General features: G+C 30.4%; 2 protein-coding genes across 3 annotated transcripts; one reads left to right on the top strand and one right to left on the bottom strand.

Annotated features, from left to right (window-relative positions):
• Window positions 1–4,863: 4,863 nt before the first annotated feature.
• LOC129915910 (programmed cell death protein 10) lies at window positions 4,864–10,810 on the top strand. The gene is made up of 5 exons (XM_055995613.1): window positions 4,864–5,034; window positions 5,092–5,266; window positions 9,956–10,088; window positions 10,154–10,318; window positions 10,413–10,810. Exons 1-5 carry the CDS (start codon window positions 4,954–4,956, stop codon window positions 10,495–10,497), a joined length of 639 nt encoding a protein of 212 aa, XP_055851588.1. The 5' UTR covers window positions 4,864–4,953; the 3' UTR covers window positions 10,498–10,810.
• Window positions 10,811–11,173: 363 nt separating this feature from the next.
• LOC129916607 (uncharacterized) lies at window positions 11,174–16,842 on the bottom strand. Of its 2 annotated transcripts, XM_055996646.1 has the most exons (10): window positions 16,609–16,842; window positions 16,343–16,537; window positions 14,645–14,842; window positions 14,223–14,586; window positions 13,961–14,131; window positions 13,745–13,896; window positions 13,138–13,273; window positions 12,170–12,411; window positions 11,409–11,886; window positions 11,174–11,353 (listed from the first exon to the last, which is right to left on the bottom strand). In XM_055996646.1, exons 1-10 carry the CDS (start codon window positions 16,753–16,755, stop codon window positions 11,208–11,210), a joined length of 2,229 nt encoding a protein of 742 aa, XP_055852621.1. In that variant the 5' UTR covers window positions 16,756–16,842; the 3' UTR covers window positions 11,174–11,207. The 2 variants fall into 2 exon arrangements, with proteins under 2 accessions (XP_055852621.1, XP_055852622.1); XM_055996647.1 differs by lacking the exon at window positions 16,609–16,842 and having other exon boundaries at window positions 16,343–16,571.

The following is a 16,842-nucleotide window of genomic DNA, read 5'->3' as shown; positions in this document are numbered from 1 at the left end:
TTCATATATACGTTCAATATATGTATCTTCGGTGCCAATTTATAAATTTTTTTTTTTGTTCAAAAGAACTGATTTTTTAAACTTTATTTAAGACGACTCTTAATTGTTAAATTATTTTCATTATTTAACCTAAGAAAAAGGAAATAAAATTAAAATTTATTTATGGACAAGAATTCATTTTTTTTATAAAGATTTTTTGTATAGATTAGTTAAAAATTCTTTTTATCGTAATGTAATTTGAATAGTTTTATTGTTTAAGAAATACAAAAGGTATTTGAAAATGACTTCAAATTGATTCTTTATGTATTTCTGTAATTCACGACTGCTCTTTTTTCGATGTCTATATTCTCAGGTTTGAGAATTTTTTGTTTTTTATTCCGTATAAAAAGCGGCGCTGCAGAGAAGGACCAGAATTGCCAATGAGCAAACGAAAAAGAACAAAGGAACATTGGCTTCTCATAAGAAAAAAGAGGGAATACGAGAAAGGAGCGATCGAGGAAATACAGGGATGCTATATTACGAATGATGTTTACAAGTTTTACCAGAATGTAAAAAAAGAACATCTCAAGATTATAAAACAAGAACTGAAGCCTGAAAAGACGAACAAGGAGACATTGTTGTAGTAGAGTCGCGAGAGCCACTGAAAATTTGGAGAAATCACTCCTTCAATCTCTAAACGACGAAACCAACTTCGTCCAAAGGCAGACTGCACCCCATTCAATGTCGTTGATAGGCTAACTTTTACGTCCCCCGATCTGGGAAAAGTGAAAAAAGTCATATTGTAAATTATAAGTATAATAAAGGTGCTGGGGCTGACGGCTGAAAGTAGCAGATGACCTGTTTGGAAGTATGCACCACCTCATTTGCCCAATATTGTCGGAAGTAGCATTGTATGCTTGATCCTTAAGAAAGCAGACGCTCTGAACTGCGCCAACTACAGAGGACTCAACAACCTTAACTTCGAACTAAGTACCTCCCTGAAATAACATGTGAACGTCTGACGGCCTTCTTCAACAATCTGATAGGTCCCTATCAGTGTAGCTTTAGTTTATACCTGTCGAAGACACCTCGTAGCATGGTTCGTATGAAATCGGAGAATTTTCCGCTCCAACGGATCCCTCGGTAGGGCCGAATATACACCCGTCATTTTGATGACGTCAGACATTCGGACCTAGCAGGGTATCCGTCGCAGCGGAAAATTCTCCGAATTTCAAACGAATAAAGCTTCGACGTGTGTTTCAGACAAGCAAAAACTTCCGATTCGTTCGAACTTCCGTCAGTTATAAATCGAATGTGAACAGCGCCTTACAGTTAAAGCTAGTCATACTCATGGTATAAAAAGAGAAGGTATGATCATTAGAAAAAACTCGAGTACAGATCTGTATCGAGAACTGTCAAAACTTAAAAATGGCTTCTTAAGTTTTTTACAGCTGCCTATTGAAATTGTTGTTGTAAACAAATTTGTCTTGGAAATAGTTGTTGCTTTTGACTTTGCCAAATTAAACGTCAAAAACTTATTACTCCATTTTTTTAAATGGCGACTCTAATGATCATACCTTGTCTTCTTATACCATGAGTCATACTCACTGATCTCTATAATACACTGGATAGTGGATTCCATACAAATTATAACACTTTTCTTGGCTCCTATTGATTTTGGCATGGTACTCTTATAGTTGTGCATCTCTTTCCATATAAACTGAAAAAGTGAGACAGAAGGTCTGTTTGGGTACTGCCTAAAACAGAAATATTTCTACTTTTTTCAACATTTTTAACCCAATTCCTGTTTGGGTACTCTGAAATTGTGCATTTTTTTGAAAAAAAGATGGCCGCGAGAGAGAAAAAAATTTCCCCTTCTTGAGAATTTCTGCCCAAAAAATTTCTTCGGACAAAAATCTGAAATCTGTCAAAGGTAGTGCTTTCTCTGTTTTTCTTTTTTTTTTTCTTGTCGCTCAACATAAACAAAACAAACTAAAAACATGGCGGTGTGGTTTTTTTCTTGTTTTTTTTTTTTTATTTATTGCGTTTAAGTGGTGTTATGCTCGAAATAAATAAATACTTTATGAACAAAATAATAAAAAAAGTGTTTTAAAAACAATACAAAGTGGTTTGAATATTTTTCATTTCTTGTTTTTTTTTTTTTCAATTTGTGTTTTGTACATTTTTTAATGAACAAAAAAGTACAAACATGGTGATGTGGCTATGTTTTGTGTTTTTATTTTTATTCATTGTGTTTTAATGGTTAAGTGCTTTATTTTATAATTGATTTATGAAAAAATTAATAAAAAAAAATGTGTGTAAAACAAAACAAAATGTTTTGATATTTTTCGTTTCTTTATTTTTTTCAATTGGTGTTGTTGTTTACATTTTTGTTGTTGTAAAAAAAGTAGCAGAAAATTTTGTGCCAAAAGCGTTTTTTTACAATTTTCTACTATTTTTCTTTCTCTGAGAGGATTTCATCCCCACTCCTTAAAATTTGACAGGTTTCATATTTTTGTCCAAAAAGAACCCAAACAGACCTAGAGTGAACCGACATTCAACAAACAAAAAAAATGACGTTTGCAATAATTATAAGGCGTGTTTTTTCTACAACTCAGTAACTACTCATTTTTTTATTTTATTCGAAAAACAATAAAAACAAAAACTTACTTGTGTATTTTTTATTATTGTTTTGCGAATATAATGAAAAGTGAGTAGCTACTGAGTAATAGAAAAAACACGCCTATATAGGTACCTTCTGCATGTTTTGAAAGTGAATGAGATTCACGAAAAAAGAAAATTAATAAAAAATAATATTCAAACTACAAAAAAATATTCAAAATAGTTCAAAATATAATTAATTATAAAATATATTTAAAAAAAAGCATAATCCACACATTTAAAAGAAAGATAAAACAGTGAAAGGAAAAAGCAACTTGTTTTTCTCATTTGTTATACCTGGATGGTACTTTTACAATTATACTGGTCTTCTATGGGAGTCAAACTTTTTGCTCCTATCCACTATCCAGTTATATATAGATATCAGGGGTCATACTTGCATGTTTTATCTATGGAAAGTAATTGGGAATTTCGAAAATTTGTCCTTGCCTCCTTTTTGTTTTTATAGTTTCGATTTTGACGTTTTTAACTAGGCGAAAACCAAAACAAACTATATTTATTCAAGATAATACAGAATACATGGTAATATTATACACCCGCTATTTTGATGACGTCACGTGTATTATAAATGGAGTGTTAACACCGCCTTACAGATCAAAGGCAGACTTACTTAAATGTGTTATCTATGGAAAGCAACAAATACAACATACAACCACAGACAAATAATTATCATGATCGATAAATTTCATATATGTTAAATCTATGGATACTTCATATAAAAAAAATTTGAATGATACAAACGACGTCACAAGAACAGAAAGATTTAGGATGCTGAGTCTTTTAGCTTACTCCTTAAAGAAGAACGTTAAATTGATTTATTTGATTAAAAAAAAAACGGCTTCACAGTTCCTATTGGCGATTAGTAAAGTTGAAATGCGCTACCGGTGGTCAAATCAAAAACTAAAATTAACAGGATGGAAGTAGTGATGGGTAGCTCATACATGAGGCAATACAAATGTCCCATACAACACTCAGAAATGTCCCATCACCTCAAAGCAAAAAAATGTATTACCTCACACCTCATAGTAAAAACAACAAAAATTATCTCTTTACTCTTAAGACGCACAAGATGCTCTTAAGAGAAAAGGAGAAATCGATCTTTCACTCCCCCTTGTTCTCATGTGCATCTTGTGCGACTACGTCTTCGTGTAGAACCAGGCGTGACATTGCTTTAAATTGAAAAATAAATGAATGTGTGAGGTTTTGTGTTATGTGACATTTGAGGTACGTACGTTATTTTGAGGAGAGAAAATTAGAAGTAATGAGGACGTAATGTGACATTTGAAGTAGGTATATTTGTTATTTTTTTAGGAAAGAAAATGAGGAGGACATACGAATATGTACTAAAATGTAACAAATAATAAAAATATGTACCTATGCGGAATTGCAGATAATCATCCAACGAAAGAGTTGAAAATTGGAGGAGGTTTGTTATTGTTATAGTTTTTTTTTTTTTTGAAGGAGAAGGATGTTTGTTGTTGGTTGAAGGAGTTTTTATCTTTATATCAATTCACTCTCATATTTTATTGATTATAATATTATTTCTTTTTTAATTTGCTTTTATTAAAATGTAATGCTTAGCAGAATAGAAAAATTTATTTTTTTATTTTTTTTTGTCCTATGGGACATTTGAGGTAGGACGAAGTATCACCTCATTTCAAAAATTGAGTACCTCATACACTCATTTTAAATTCGTGCCCTACCCATCACTAGACGGAAGGAGCCAGCATCCGACATTTTACTTTTTTTTTTTAGGACTTTTGAAGGGCCCGACCCATAGAATCCGTTGCGTCCGTTGCGTCGAAGTTTTAAAATAAAATACACACGTTCTTATGGGAAGCGACCCATAAGCGACGGAGACGGACTTCCCATAAGAACGTGTGTGTTTTATCGAGCTGTCAGTCAAAAACTTCGACGCAACGGACGCAACGGATTCTATGGGTTGGGCCCTTGACATGAACGCCATTTTTAGAAAAACAAAATGTAAACATCCGTCCTGTTATAATTAGTTCAAAAGTTGAAACTAAGGCGCTAGTAGTATGTGTTCCAATCACCAATAGTCGCTTTCACAGAATAAAACGTCAGGTTCATCAAAGTACACAGTTTGACGTTTGAGAGAGAGAGTGGTATATTACTATTTGCTTAATAGCAAGAACTCTAGAGTATATATACTCTATGGCTTGATAAAAATATTTGACAACTCGATTTGTAATCTTTGTATGATTCATCTATGTTTGTTACTTTTTCTAATAAAGAGCTGAAAAAAAGTTTTTAATTTATCGTTGTTTAAAATTGATGAAAACACAATTAAAAATGGGCGAAGTTGTTACCTCCACTTTGGCTTTCAAATCTGTATTGAAACCAGTTTTCATGCAAGTATGATGAATTATGAATTATATTCAATTTGATTATTCTAATGTTAAAATTATTAAGCTTGAGGCCCGAGACAAGAACTCATCAGAAGCATTGCTTTCAACTTTTTGTGCTTTGGAACAACATCATCCTGGTTTTTGTTATAATTTGCTATCAGAAATAATTGAAAGGGCAGATCTTAAAATCAACATCAATGAAGTGGTTCTAAGATTACAAGAATGTGCAACAGATACTGGTAAGCATATTAATAAAATAAAAGGTTTAATTCACAATACCTAACTGCATTAAAAGTGCTATTATGACCTGTTTCTTACAGAGCCCAAATGATATCATTTCCAAAATTGTCTTATTGGGCTCTAGTCGAAACTGGCTATTAAACGTTGACTCGAGTCATGACCTCGATGACTTCGAATTTTTATTTAAAGGAACACGATAGTGCCCAGCCAAGTTCTGTAGCAACTTAGCACTACACCCTTCTTACAGGAAGCAACTTAGACCCCCGTCTAACTTCTATACCAAGATTTGTTGAGCTAGTCTAAAATAGCCTTCTATCAAAATGTCAGCAACTTAGGATGAGTAGCCTCTGCGCTAAAGTACTTCAAAAATCACAAAAACCGTAACTGACTGACTAACTGACAGATCATCAATATTATGGATAACTTCCCGTTATTGTAGAATCTTGTAATTTAGGTCTTGTGGTGCAAAGGAAAAAATAATCAAAAATCTTAGATTTCGGAAGTGCCGCCCGTTTTCACTAAAATTTCATCAATGTTATTCTGATTATCGTATTATCTTGAAGCTTAGGTTAGGTTTGGTAGTAGTGGTTGTCAAGCAAATTACCCGACACACTTAGACCCTTATGGATCCATTGTGATACCACAGATGACTAGCAAGTTAGGAACTCACTAGCCGAGCTTGGTAGCAAATGTTATAAAAATAGAAATTCTCTATTTAGGGACCCTTTGAAATATGAAATACTTACGGCCGATTTCTTCACAGAGTCCTAGCACTAGTACCGGTCCTAGTCCTAAAGTTAGTACTCAAATCGGTATCAAATCATTTCTTCACTCAGTTACTAAGCCTTAGAACTGTCAATTTAGGACCGAGTACTAGTTAGGACTCGGTACTAGCTAGCTCCTCAAAATCAGCTAGGACCTGGTTATTATACCAATCGTTAAGACTCAAATCGGTACTAAATGATTTCTTCACCAAAGTCCTAAGCCTTAGTACTGTCAAATTGGTACCGAGTATTAGTTAGGACTCGGTATTTGTTAGGACCTCGAAATCGGTAGTCTAGCGGTTAGTACTTGAATCAAAGCAATGAATTTCATTCTTTTTAAGAGATATCTTACAGATTTTTTAATTTCTTGGGTGTTGTTTCATGATTTTTTGGTGATTTGAATGATTTTTAAAATTTACCAAGAACACCTGAAATGAGAAGTGCAATACCAGAACATGAAGAATGCACAAAAGAACACTTCCTGATGAAAAAGTAACAAAAATGTATATCGAACTTTCTAAAAGTGAAACCCAAGTCAAGAAAGATGGGCTTTGCGTAGAAATTCTGCATTTGCATTTTTATTTCTAGAAATGCTAAAAGCAATTTACGAGCAAAGTTATACTCATTCTCATATCTGAAAAAGAGTAACCTACGACTACTTAAAGTATGACCTTTCGGGTCCATTTTTTGGGTGCAACAATTTTTGAACCATAGTATCACAGATGAATATCCAACATCAATCTTCTAGTTTTCAACACAAAATATATGTTTGTTCTATTTACAAATAGCTTTGATGGCTATGTTGTACAAGCCATGGTTAAATAATGCGATTTGCACCGATGATTAATATGAGACATAAACACATCAAAAAAATAAATGCGCCTTTAAGAACTGTTATTTTTATTGAAATATGTATGTACATTTACACATCTATGTACATAAATGCAAACTGTTTTTGTTATTTCTTAACATATAATTATTCTTCCTGTAGGCGACTGGTGGTTCATCCGTTTCTAGCCCAGATTATTGAAGAAATCTCTCGTCTCTTGTTGGTAATCTGGTTATTAGCTTTTCCAATTTGAACATTCCATTTTTGATTTTGACACTTCTTGATTAAACTTTAATTTCTTTTCTTATTGGGCCTTTTATAATTTTGTTTAATATTTTCTCAACGGTGATATCATTAATCTTGTGTTTTTTGTCTATTTGTTCTGTTTTATTTCTTGAAATATCGAGATATAATAATTTCAAATAACAAAATATTGTCAAAATGACAGTTAGACCAGTTTTATACGAATTATTTCTTAGGACCACGTTGTGAACTTAGATCAGGTCCTATAAATGTGAAGAAATGCTCAATGCTCAGGTACTAACTTTTTGTTAGGACCGAGTACCAGGGTTAGGACCTGGACTAGCTAGACCGGGTACTAAGCTGGCTTAGGACTAATGTGAAGAAATCGGCCGTTAAACACATAATTATTGTTCTAAATATAAAAAACTTTTAATAGATTACATACAAAATAGTTTTATTTAATTTAATGCTAATGCTAAATTTTTGTAATGAATTTTTTAAATGTCAAATATTGCCAATAGTGGAGTAAAATTAGATTTATACCTCGGAATCCAGGGAAAGTCGATGAATCTGTAAAACCAATATAGGGCTGCATTAATAAAAGGTCAAATAAGAAAGTTAAAAAAAAAATTTCACCGCTCTCGATTACAACAATTTTTAAAGACCGTTTATTGTCATTCCGTACGAAAGCGTTTAATCGGAATTGCTGTCTCATTTTAGATTTTGCTCAAACTTTGTAGGGATGTTCTCTAAGACTGTAAAGAAGCAAATCCATGATGATTTAATTTTAAGTTGCGTGGTTTGCAAAACGTAATTTTCATGTTACTATAGTTTTGCGTCTATTGAAGATATCTTTTTGTTTGAAACTTCATTTTAAAGCTTAAGAATAGTAATTTTTGAATAAATACATATTAAAAAATTATGTATTAATTATCCCTGAATTAAAAACAATTTGTGAAAAACTGGTAATTTTGTTGATTTTTGACTGGTTCAAGAACCTTGGCAATTATCTGTAGGAGGCTTATACTTACCAAATATTAAATATAGATATTTTTCAACAAAATAAATCTCAAATCAACTCGATATCTTCAATAGACGCAAAACTATAGTAACATGAAAACGACGTTTTGCAAAAGTTCAAATGCGGGTAGCGGGGAAACCACGCAACTTAAACTTTAATCATCATGGATTTGCTTCCTTACAGTCCTAGAGAACATCCATTCAAAGTTTGAGCAAAATCAAAAATGAGACAGCAATTCCGATTGAACGCTTTCGTAGGGAATGAAAAAATTGATTTTCAAAATCAAAATTTTGGAAATTTTTTTTTTTTTTTTAATTTTAACTATTTTTTTTTTCACTGATTTTTGATTTCGGTTTTAAAGACTATTAAGCAAGCAAAACGAGTGAAGTTCTCATATGCTGAAATTATGCTGTCACAAAAAGCTCAATAAAGTTCCCATAAAATTGGCTGTAACACGTTAACGACTTTCATTGTCGAAGTGATTATAAATCAACAGAACCAAATATAGTGCGAGGTTTGTTGTGGAACAAAGTAACCATAAAAATAATAGTAAAAACTTGTTTTCATATTGTATTTATTCTCTTATGTCTTATTAATAACTTAAGGAACCCTTTCCCGCTTCGAAGAGCGTTTTTCTGAAAATATTGTTTGAATTTTTTTACATAATTCTTCCCCTAACAAATACAACCATTTGTGTTTCAAATAGAATGAATAGAATGAAAACATAAAAAAATATTTATTTAAATTGTTTTCCTGATCGATATAACCGGCTTCTAAGCTTTGTACGTAGATTGCGCTAAATTTTAGCTGATTTTATTTTAACACTTTTTATTTCTACTCTAAATTGTGAAATATAAAACGAAAATGTGTTAAATTCTAGAATACATTTTAGTTAGTCTAAATTTTGGAGAAAATTTTGTATGGAGCTAAAATTTCTCGATCTTTGTATGTATGTGGTTTCTAGTAACAAATTAAAAGCAACGAAGTTTTCTTTATTTTGTTTCAAATTTGAACTGAATGTAAAGATTCTTGAAGAGGTAACCGAAAGGAACTACTTTGTAAGGATATTTTAAACCGATAAAGCACATTTAAAACGGAGAAGATCATTTCAGAACTTTCTCTTTCTAATACTATTGTATGGCATTACTATCAATCAATAATAATAAAAAAATGACAATTCCATTAAGTAGGAATATTCGCCTTGGTAAAAAAGCTGGTCATTTATTTGACTTATTTTATAAACTATCCTTAAAATGCAATCTTGTAAACTCTAAAAAAAATTTGTTTTTAGACAAAATTAGTTTTTTGTTATTATTAAAGTTAAAATTTGAAGAAAAAAACTGTTCATACAAAATTTTTACTTTTTTTCATAGTTTAAGTCATCACCCCCCTCCTTACCGAAATTAAATAGACCTCCTTTTTTTATTCTTTTTCCATTTGACGCTCAAGCTCTTTCATCAAATCAATTTGTATTGATTTATTCATTCAAAAACCAAGTATTTTTAAATAATTTTTTGCTATTTGTGTGGAGTGAAAAAATTGGGAAAAATCCATATAAATACAAAAATCCATGCGACGCATGTCTTTTTGCGGGTCTCCAATATTATGCTGATGCGGGAAAATTCAGCAAATTTTGACTTACAGAACTTTTGTTTTTTTTTTTTTTTTTTATATAAACCATCGACCATCGGTGTAGAACACTTGACTGTCCCTTGTCCGCATCAAAATGCCTAAATAAAATTTAATATAAACAAACTGCTGTACGTTAATCAGTACGTCCTCATTCGCAAAATTAAAACGAAATTAAATAGGTTTTCTTTTTTTAATTAAGTAAATGAGCACTATCTCCTACGAAGTGAAGAACCATTCCAAGATCTCAATAGAAAATCAGCAGCTCTAAAAGCCATTCTTAGCAGGATTCCTGATGAAATAACAGACAGGAAGACTTTCTTAGAGACTATAAAGTAATTATTATAATATTTTAAATTTTAATTTTGAATGTCATTTTAATTTTTGTTAAAATTTTCAGAGAAATAGCCAGTGCAATAAAAAAATTGTTGGATGTTGTGAACGAAATTGGTGTTTTCTTACCAACTCTTTCTGGAAAACAGGCAGTTGAACAACGAAAAAAAGAGTTTGTTAAGTACTCTAAGAAATTTAGTACAACATTAAAGGAATACTTTAAAGAAGGCCAGTAAGTACAAGGAATAATTTTATAAGCCACACCTTCGAATTATCTTATTTGAAAAACATTTTATAAATACACTAAACATTTTTTTTTGTTTCAGCTCAAATGCAGTTTTCATAAGTGCTTTATGTTTAATTCGTCAAACTAATCAAATGATGACTACTGTTAAAAATATATGTGAATAAACATTTATGAATTATGTATTAGTTTTGTAGAAGAATTGAAATTTCCGTTAATGAAACTTAATCAATATTTAACTTGAAGATTTTTGTTTATATAATCTAAAACCATTTATTTTAATTAAATGTGAGTGTTCGTTGAATAATTTTAACATTTTTACATAAATTAGAAAATTTTTGATTTGAAGATCCATATATTTTTGTAAAAAAAATAATAAAAAAATGCACATAAAATATCTATGTATTGTTAAAATTATATCAATATTCATTTAAGATGCTCATAAAAACAAATAAAACAAATTAATTATTTTAACTGAGACTTAATTGTTTTTTTTTTCGTCTTGTGATATTGCTCAACATAAAAAGACAAGAAAAATGGAATTTTTCAATTACATTTCAATAATAACGGTTGGCATCATTCTTTGTTTTCTAATTTTTTGCAAATTAAATAATAAGGGATCGAAATTTATTTTTTATCAACTATCAATTGATAGTTGACAATCGTAATAGGGGTGTTAGTTTAAAGCTTGCTTTAATTAGTTTGGAAAATAGTTGTGTAAGTTTTAGCTGGATAAACCAAAGCAACTTCTTTATGGGAAATAAGTAAAAAAAAAAACAAAAAGTAAAACTATCTAGAGAAATAAATTTTGACGAAAGATAAAATGTTTATTTCTTTGTTATACAATTTTCATGTTAACGGCCTCGACGTTTTACTATTAAGTATCAAAATTTGTAATCTTATCGTGTGTAGAGTAACACCAATTTGAAAATGAAAATTTCCCTGATGATGCCTTTAGCTGCAACCAATTACTTTGGTTGGAAACAAACATTTCAGAAGGAAGTTGAGTATCAAGTGATGGTTCTGAAAGTTAAAATAATATGACATAGTAAGTTTTTCTAATTTTAAATACTCTTACCTTCAGATGATGATTTTCTATGTTTGGGTGAATGAACGATAGCTATCATTTCTTTTGGTTTTCGTACAAGAACTTTCCCCACTCCCTTGCACATGTGCAGCACCTCATGGTTTACCAGGTTTTTCATATTTAAAGGTGGTATATAAGTTGTCTTTAATATCCACTTTTTAACCTCATCGAAATCATTAATTAATGCTAAGGCACCGGCTGTTGAGAATTTTACACGTTTTGAAAAAATGTAATCTATCCAAGCTTCGCAAATAAGCTTTAGTATAAGTTCTTGTATCATAATGTCATTTGTAGCTTTTAAAACTGGAGAAAATATTTGATCTAAAATAAATGACACATAAGCACATTTAGTTTCAACAACAACATTTTGTTGCCAATGCTCTCGAGAGGGAAATGATAAGGAAAAGTTTGCTAGGCTCAGAGTTCTACAAACTGATGACAGAATAGTTATACATTCTTCAGTGATATTCTGGAAAAAAAGAAAGTTTTGCCTTCATTCGTCTATCAATTGACGATTGTCGTTCGTTTTCACATTTGGTGTTGTCGTCTTTCGATCGACAATCGGTGAATCCCAATTTATTGAACTATTTTAAACTAATGGTAAAGCTCATAGAATACACGATACAATTATCCTTCCGATTATAAAAAAACTCATACAAATGCGAAAATTATTTGACTGAATTAATAAAACAACTCAAGTCGTGTACGATAATTGTATCGTGTACTTTATGGTTAAGAAATAAAATGCCAACCTGTAATTTAGAAATATTAGCGTTAATTTCAACAAGAAGTTTTGCTCTTAAAGATATACAAACAGTCATTGGAATATCAGCATTTTTCAACGATAATACTTGTTTATCCATTAAAGAGAGTGTTGCCAGACAATCTCGTACATCAAAGTATAATAATTGAAAAACTATGTCAATTATCCATTGCGAGCATTGCAGTTTACATTGTTCATTGACCCAAATCCGCATAGAATGAATTGAATGATCTAGAAATAAAGAAGCACAAATATTCATTATGCAAAATATGATACAATCAAATTTAAAATTACGATTATGTAAGTTCCAATTAAGGGACAAGGTAGTCGGCCTTATCATTCAATTCGTATAGGAAATTTGCTACGATTTCCGAAATAACAATCACGGAATCCTCCGTAATAGAAAATTTCATACAAATCGTCACTAGGATCGGTTTTTATGATAGTTTTTTTTCGCGCACCGTAGACCACGTAGGTCATTTTAAAATGCCCCACGTGGGTCATTTGGAAATGCCCCACGTGGGTCATTTTGAAATGCCCCATGTGGGTCATTTTGAAATGCCCCATGTGGGTCATTTTGAAATGCCCCACGTGGGTCATTTTGAAATGCCCCTGTGTGGGGCACTTGGAAATGCCCCACGTGGGTCGTTTTGAAATGCCCCATGTGGCACATTTTGAAATGCCCCACGTGGGTCATTTTGAAGTGCCCCATGTGGGGCATTTTGAAATGCCCGATGTGGGGCATTTGGAAACTCAAGAGTTTCTCCGAGATCTGGTTTCAGAGTTTTTGAAATCCAAACCTTTTTTACCATCATTTTCATTATTCAGAGTTATAAATTAATTTAAGTGATGTTTGTAATATCGAATATTGAAAAATCTTATAAGTAGATCAATTCCATTCCACTGCACATTTTTTTGGGCTTTTATAAAATGTAATGAAATGAAAGCAATCTTTACCAATTCTATGTAAAATGGGTATTTGTTCTGCCACAGCCACCTGCCCTGTTGTTGCTGAATCTAACAAAAAGTTGTTAAATGTCTTAAGATTGTTGAACAAGCCATTCCAAATTGTTCCGGCATACGTTCCCGTTTTCTAAAAGAATAAGCAAAAAGAAACAATGATAATTTCCTTTTTGATTTTAAAAATACTTATAATTATTTTACACCTACAAATTAAAATACATATACATTATGCGGTTTAAAAAAAGCTAACACAAAAATAGTACGTATACACCACAGTGCACGTAGGCAAAATGCAAATAATATGAATTACAACTTTGGTCTGGATGCTAACATAGCCTAATCGAAATAAAATAAAAACTTATATTTAATAATTCAACGAAATTTTCAACGTCTTGTCGTCAGTGTTAATAAATTGAAAAACAAAAAAATTTCAAATAAGAATCAAAAATTTTAAAATATTTCTTCAGCCTCGTTAATTCTTTTTATTTTTTAAATATTACAAAAAACAACAAAATAAATTTATAAAAACCTAACACAAAACAAAAGCAATACAAATAAAAAAACATGAAATTTAAATTTGAAGGTGTAGCACGTTACTTACCACGTTTTCTTCTTCAGTTTCTTTACTCTTGTAAGCTTTTTTAGAATGCGATGATGTGACTAAGGTTATTCGAAACATTTTATCCCAAACATTATTTGAAGCAAATAATGTTAGTATTTCACGAAGTGCTCTTAAGCTTGAATGTGAAGGTTCTTCAATAAAAAAAAATTACAAAATAAGATATTTAGTTTTAAAGTGTCTGCTTAAAATGTTTACCTTTAAAACTATTTGATGTAATCCTATCACGAATAGAGTCTACATAGGTTAACGAGAAACATGACACTGGAGTCTCTATCCACCACAGAATAACATGATCCAATATCGTAGTTATATATGTCCAGACAGTTTTAATGGCATCATTCATCATCAAATCATAACTCTTTTTTTCTGAATTAAGTGTAGTAATGAATTTTGAAAATGAATTATTATTTTTTATTTTATTTGATGTTATAAAATATATTTAATTCAGAGTCCTTACCATCAAAAACTGACGGAACTATTTTACGACAGTCCCAAATGAGATTTGTTATATACATGCTTACTTTGAATATGAAGTTAGAAACATTATCACTCTCGACGTTATCATTTTGTTGTTGATAGTTTAATGTAGTTACATCTATTCCGCCCAAAATTTCATTCAAACCATCATCATAAGCAATGTTATGAGTTTTTAAGAAATCAGTTTCATTAACTAAGTTTTGTGTAAGACTTTTAAGTACTTCTAGGCTTAATGGAGAGCAATCGTTTTCCATTTTAAGTTCATCGAATTTACTACCATGCATGTTTAGAAGATCAAGTAGTATTTCTAAGATGTTTGGTTCAATTCTTCGCTGTGAAAGAAGCTAAACACAAAAATATTGGTATCTTTTATGTTGTAAAAAAAATTAATATAAGTAATACTTGTAAGACTGCACCAAAATTCAAATTCGATTGTGGTTGTAGTAGATTCGGATAAGTATTGCTGGAAACATTTAAATTGAATCCATTCATTTGCAGGTCACTAACTGCCCTACTGCATCTATTATAAATACTTATGAGCTCAAGACCCCAAATTACTGAAATATTAGTTTCGGTTGACTTTTGAAATAAAAAATAAAGCTGAAAAAAACATTATTGTAATAGACAATCGTTATTTATTTTACCTATGCTTTCAAATTTTTTTTTAAATTCTATAAAACATATAGGTGAATCAAAAAATACAAAATACTTTTATGTATGACAAATTAAGTACACCAAAATACGAAATTTTCAACAAAAAAAAAATGCCAATATTTTAAGACTTTTTATATACAAATTTGATTAATGTACTGTACATATTTAAAAAAATATATAACAATTAAAAGTAAAGTTCGTTCTTCGAAGGAAAAAAACAACATCTAAACATCTAAAATGAAACAGAGCTCCAAACAAAGTATGAGATTAGATTTCCTTTATTAAGATGCGTTTTTAAAAATAACTAAATTTTAATAAGCATTTAATTAAAAAAAAAAAAAATATTTTAAATATAGTTGGTATACCATTTTTTAGAAATTACTAATCAACACCTAAAACCAAAATTTCCAAGAAATTCAATTTGAAACTGCAATTTTTTATTATCCAAAAATTATTTTTTTCAAAATTTCATTTTTAATTTATATTAAACATGATTTTGCATACGAAATTTTGCTGAAATTAAATATGGGCAATTTAATGGTAACTCACGTTACATTCAGAAATTTTTTTTGCAATTTAAATAAATTGATATGAAAAATTCTGTCCATGAATGTAGCATACCCATTTTACTATCATAGTTAAATAAAAAATAATTTTTATCTAAAGCATTTGATAAGAAAAAATAAATTTCTGTTGGCAATTCACGCTATATTAACCGAACACATGTTTTAGGAAACCGACACTATGGCGATTTTCTGTAAAATTTAGAATGTAAATTTATTTATAATCAAGATTCCGTACAGAAATTACAAACTTTTAAAATTAGTGACAAAACCAACATTTGTGAGCTTCGTTATGCTTTTCGTTCAGATTTTAATCCAGAAAACTCACAAAGATATACATTTCTAAAAAAATGTTTATGGATAGGTTTTCGAGGTATGATTTTTCAAAGTTTGGTGTCGTTGATTTTCAAAGCCTAGATACCTAGTATTTGGGCTATATCTTAAATAAAAAACCACTGGAATGGAAAGCGGTACCCGAAAGCTGAGTTAAAAATGCAAAAACTCACGTTTTTTAACCTCCTGAAAACATAATGATGTCGCGTTTTAAAGCTTTCAGACTTTTGAATTCGTGATTAGAAATCATAAAGCTACATATAAAACTGCATATTCACATTTTGGTTATACCTCCACTCCCAAACTTTGCTGTAGGCTCTTAGACTATTGCAAGGAAACAGCCACAAAAAACTTTGAAAAAACATATTTCGAAAACCTATCCATAAACATTTTTTCAAGAGTTTTGAATTTTCTGGATTCTGGATACGAAAAGTATAACGGCACATGGTTTCCAATTTTTTTTTTGTGTGTGATACTCTTATTTTTAACTCATAAAGGATTTCAAATAAATTCTTTTAACAGTTTTTTTTAGGTTCACAATAAAACTTACCATTTCCTTCAAAACAAACATCAATTGTTGAAATCTTTTATTATTCATATTAGACAGTAAACGAAGCTTTGATAATAAAATTGTCTTGTAAGGGCTTCTTTTTATTTTTTTGATTTGAGAAAACGTCGTTTGTTGTTCTTGCTTCAATGTATCGTATGCTTCAAATATAATTTTGTATTCCTTTATTACTGTTACCTAAAATAATTTTTTCTCTTACTGTACATTGATGATTTTGTTTTTATAGTTTAACAAAAATGACCACTTACATAATCCCCTAATCCAATATACTTCAAAAGATCTGTATTTATTTTTGTTAAATATCGTCCTTTTAGATAAATTAATGAAAGTGTTTTGAATATTTGTAGTTGCGTTGTTTTCTTTTTGTAATACCACATTGGTGAAGAAGAGCTCATATTTCGTTCAATCAGAACATCCAATTACTAATATCATAGCGTTGTTTAGTCGATTGCAACTATGAGATTCGAAATATTACCATGACA

This window comes from Episyrphus balteatus, chromosome 3 (genome assembly GCF_945859705.1).
Source record: "Episyrphus balteatus chromosome 3, idEpiBalt1.1, whole genome shotgun sequence".
NCBI classification, from domain to species: domain Eukaryota; kingdom Metazoa; phylum Arthropoda; class Insecta; order Diptera; family Syrphidae; genus Episyrphus; species Episyrphus balteatus.
Note: the sequence above shows the minus strand (reverse complement) of the source record. Positions and strands in the feature narration are given on the sequence as shown.

What these genes read in the sequence shown, in the direction of transcription:
- LOC129915910 (XM_055995613.1), top strand. Translation starts at nt 4,954, where the DNA reads ATGAAAACACAATTAAAAATGGGCGAAGTTGTTACCTCCACTTTGGCT. An exon ending in TGAAACCAGTTTTCATGCAA is followed by an intron (nt 5,035 to 5,091) that starts GTATGATGAATT and finishes AAAATTATTAAG; the next exon opens with CTTGAGGCCCGAGACAAGAA. An exon ending in GAATACTTTAAAGAAGGCCA is followed by an intron (nt 10,319 to 10,412) that starts GTAAGTACAAGG and finishes TTTTTGTTTCAG; the next exon opens with CTCAAATGCAGTTTTCATAA.
- LOC129916607 (XM_055996646.1), bottom strand. Translation starts at nt 16,755, where the DNA reads ATGAGCTCTTCTTCACCAATGTGGTATTACAAAAAGAAAACAACGCAA. An exon ending in ATATTGGATTAGGGGATTAT is followed by an intron (nt 16,538 to 16,608) that starts GTAAGTGGTCAT and finishes AAATTATTTTAG; the next exon opens with GTAACAGTAATAAAGGAATA. An exon ending in CTAATATTTCTAAATTACAG is followed by an intron (nt 11,887 to 12,169) that starts GTTGGCATTTTA and finishes CTTTTTTTCCAG; the next exon opens with AATATCACTGAAGAATGTAT.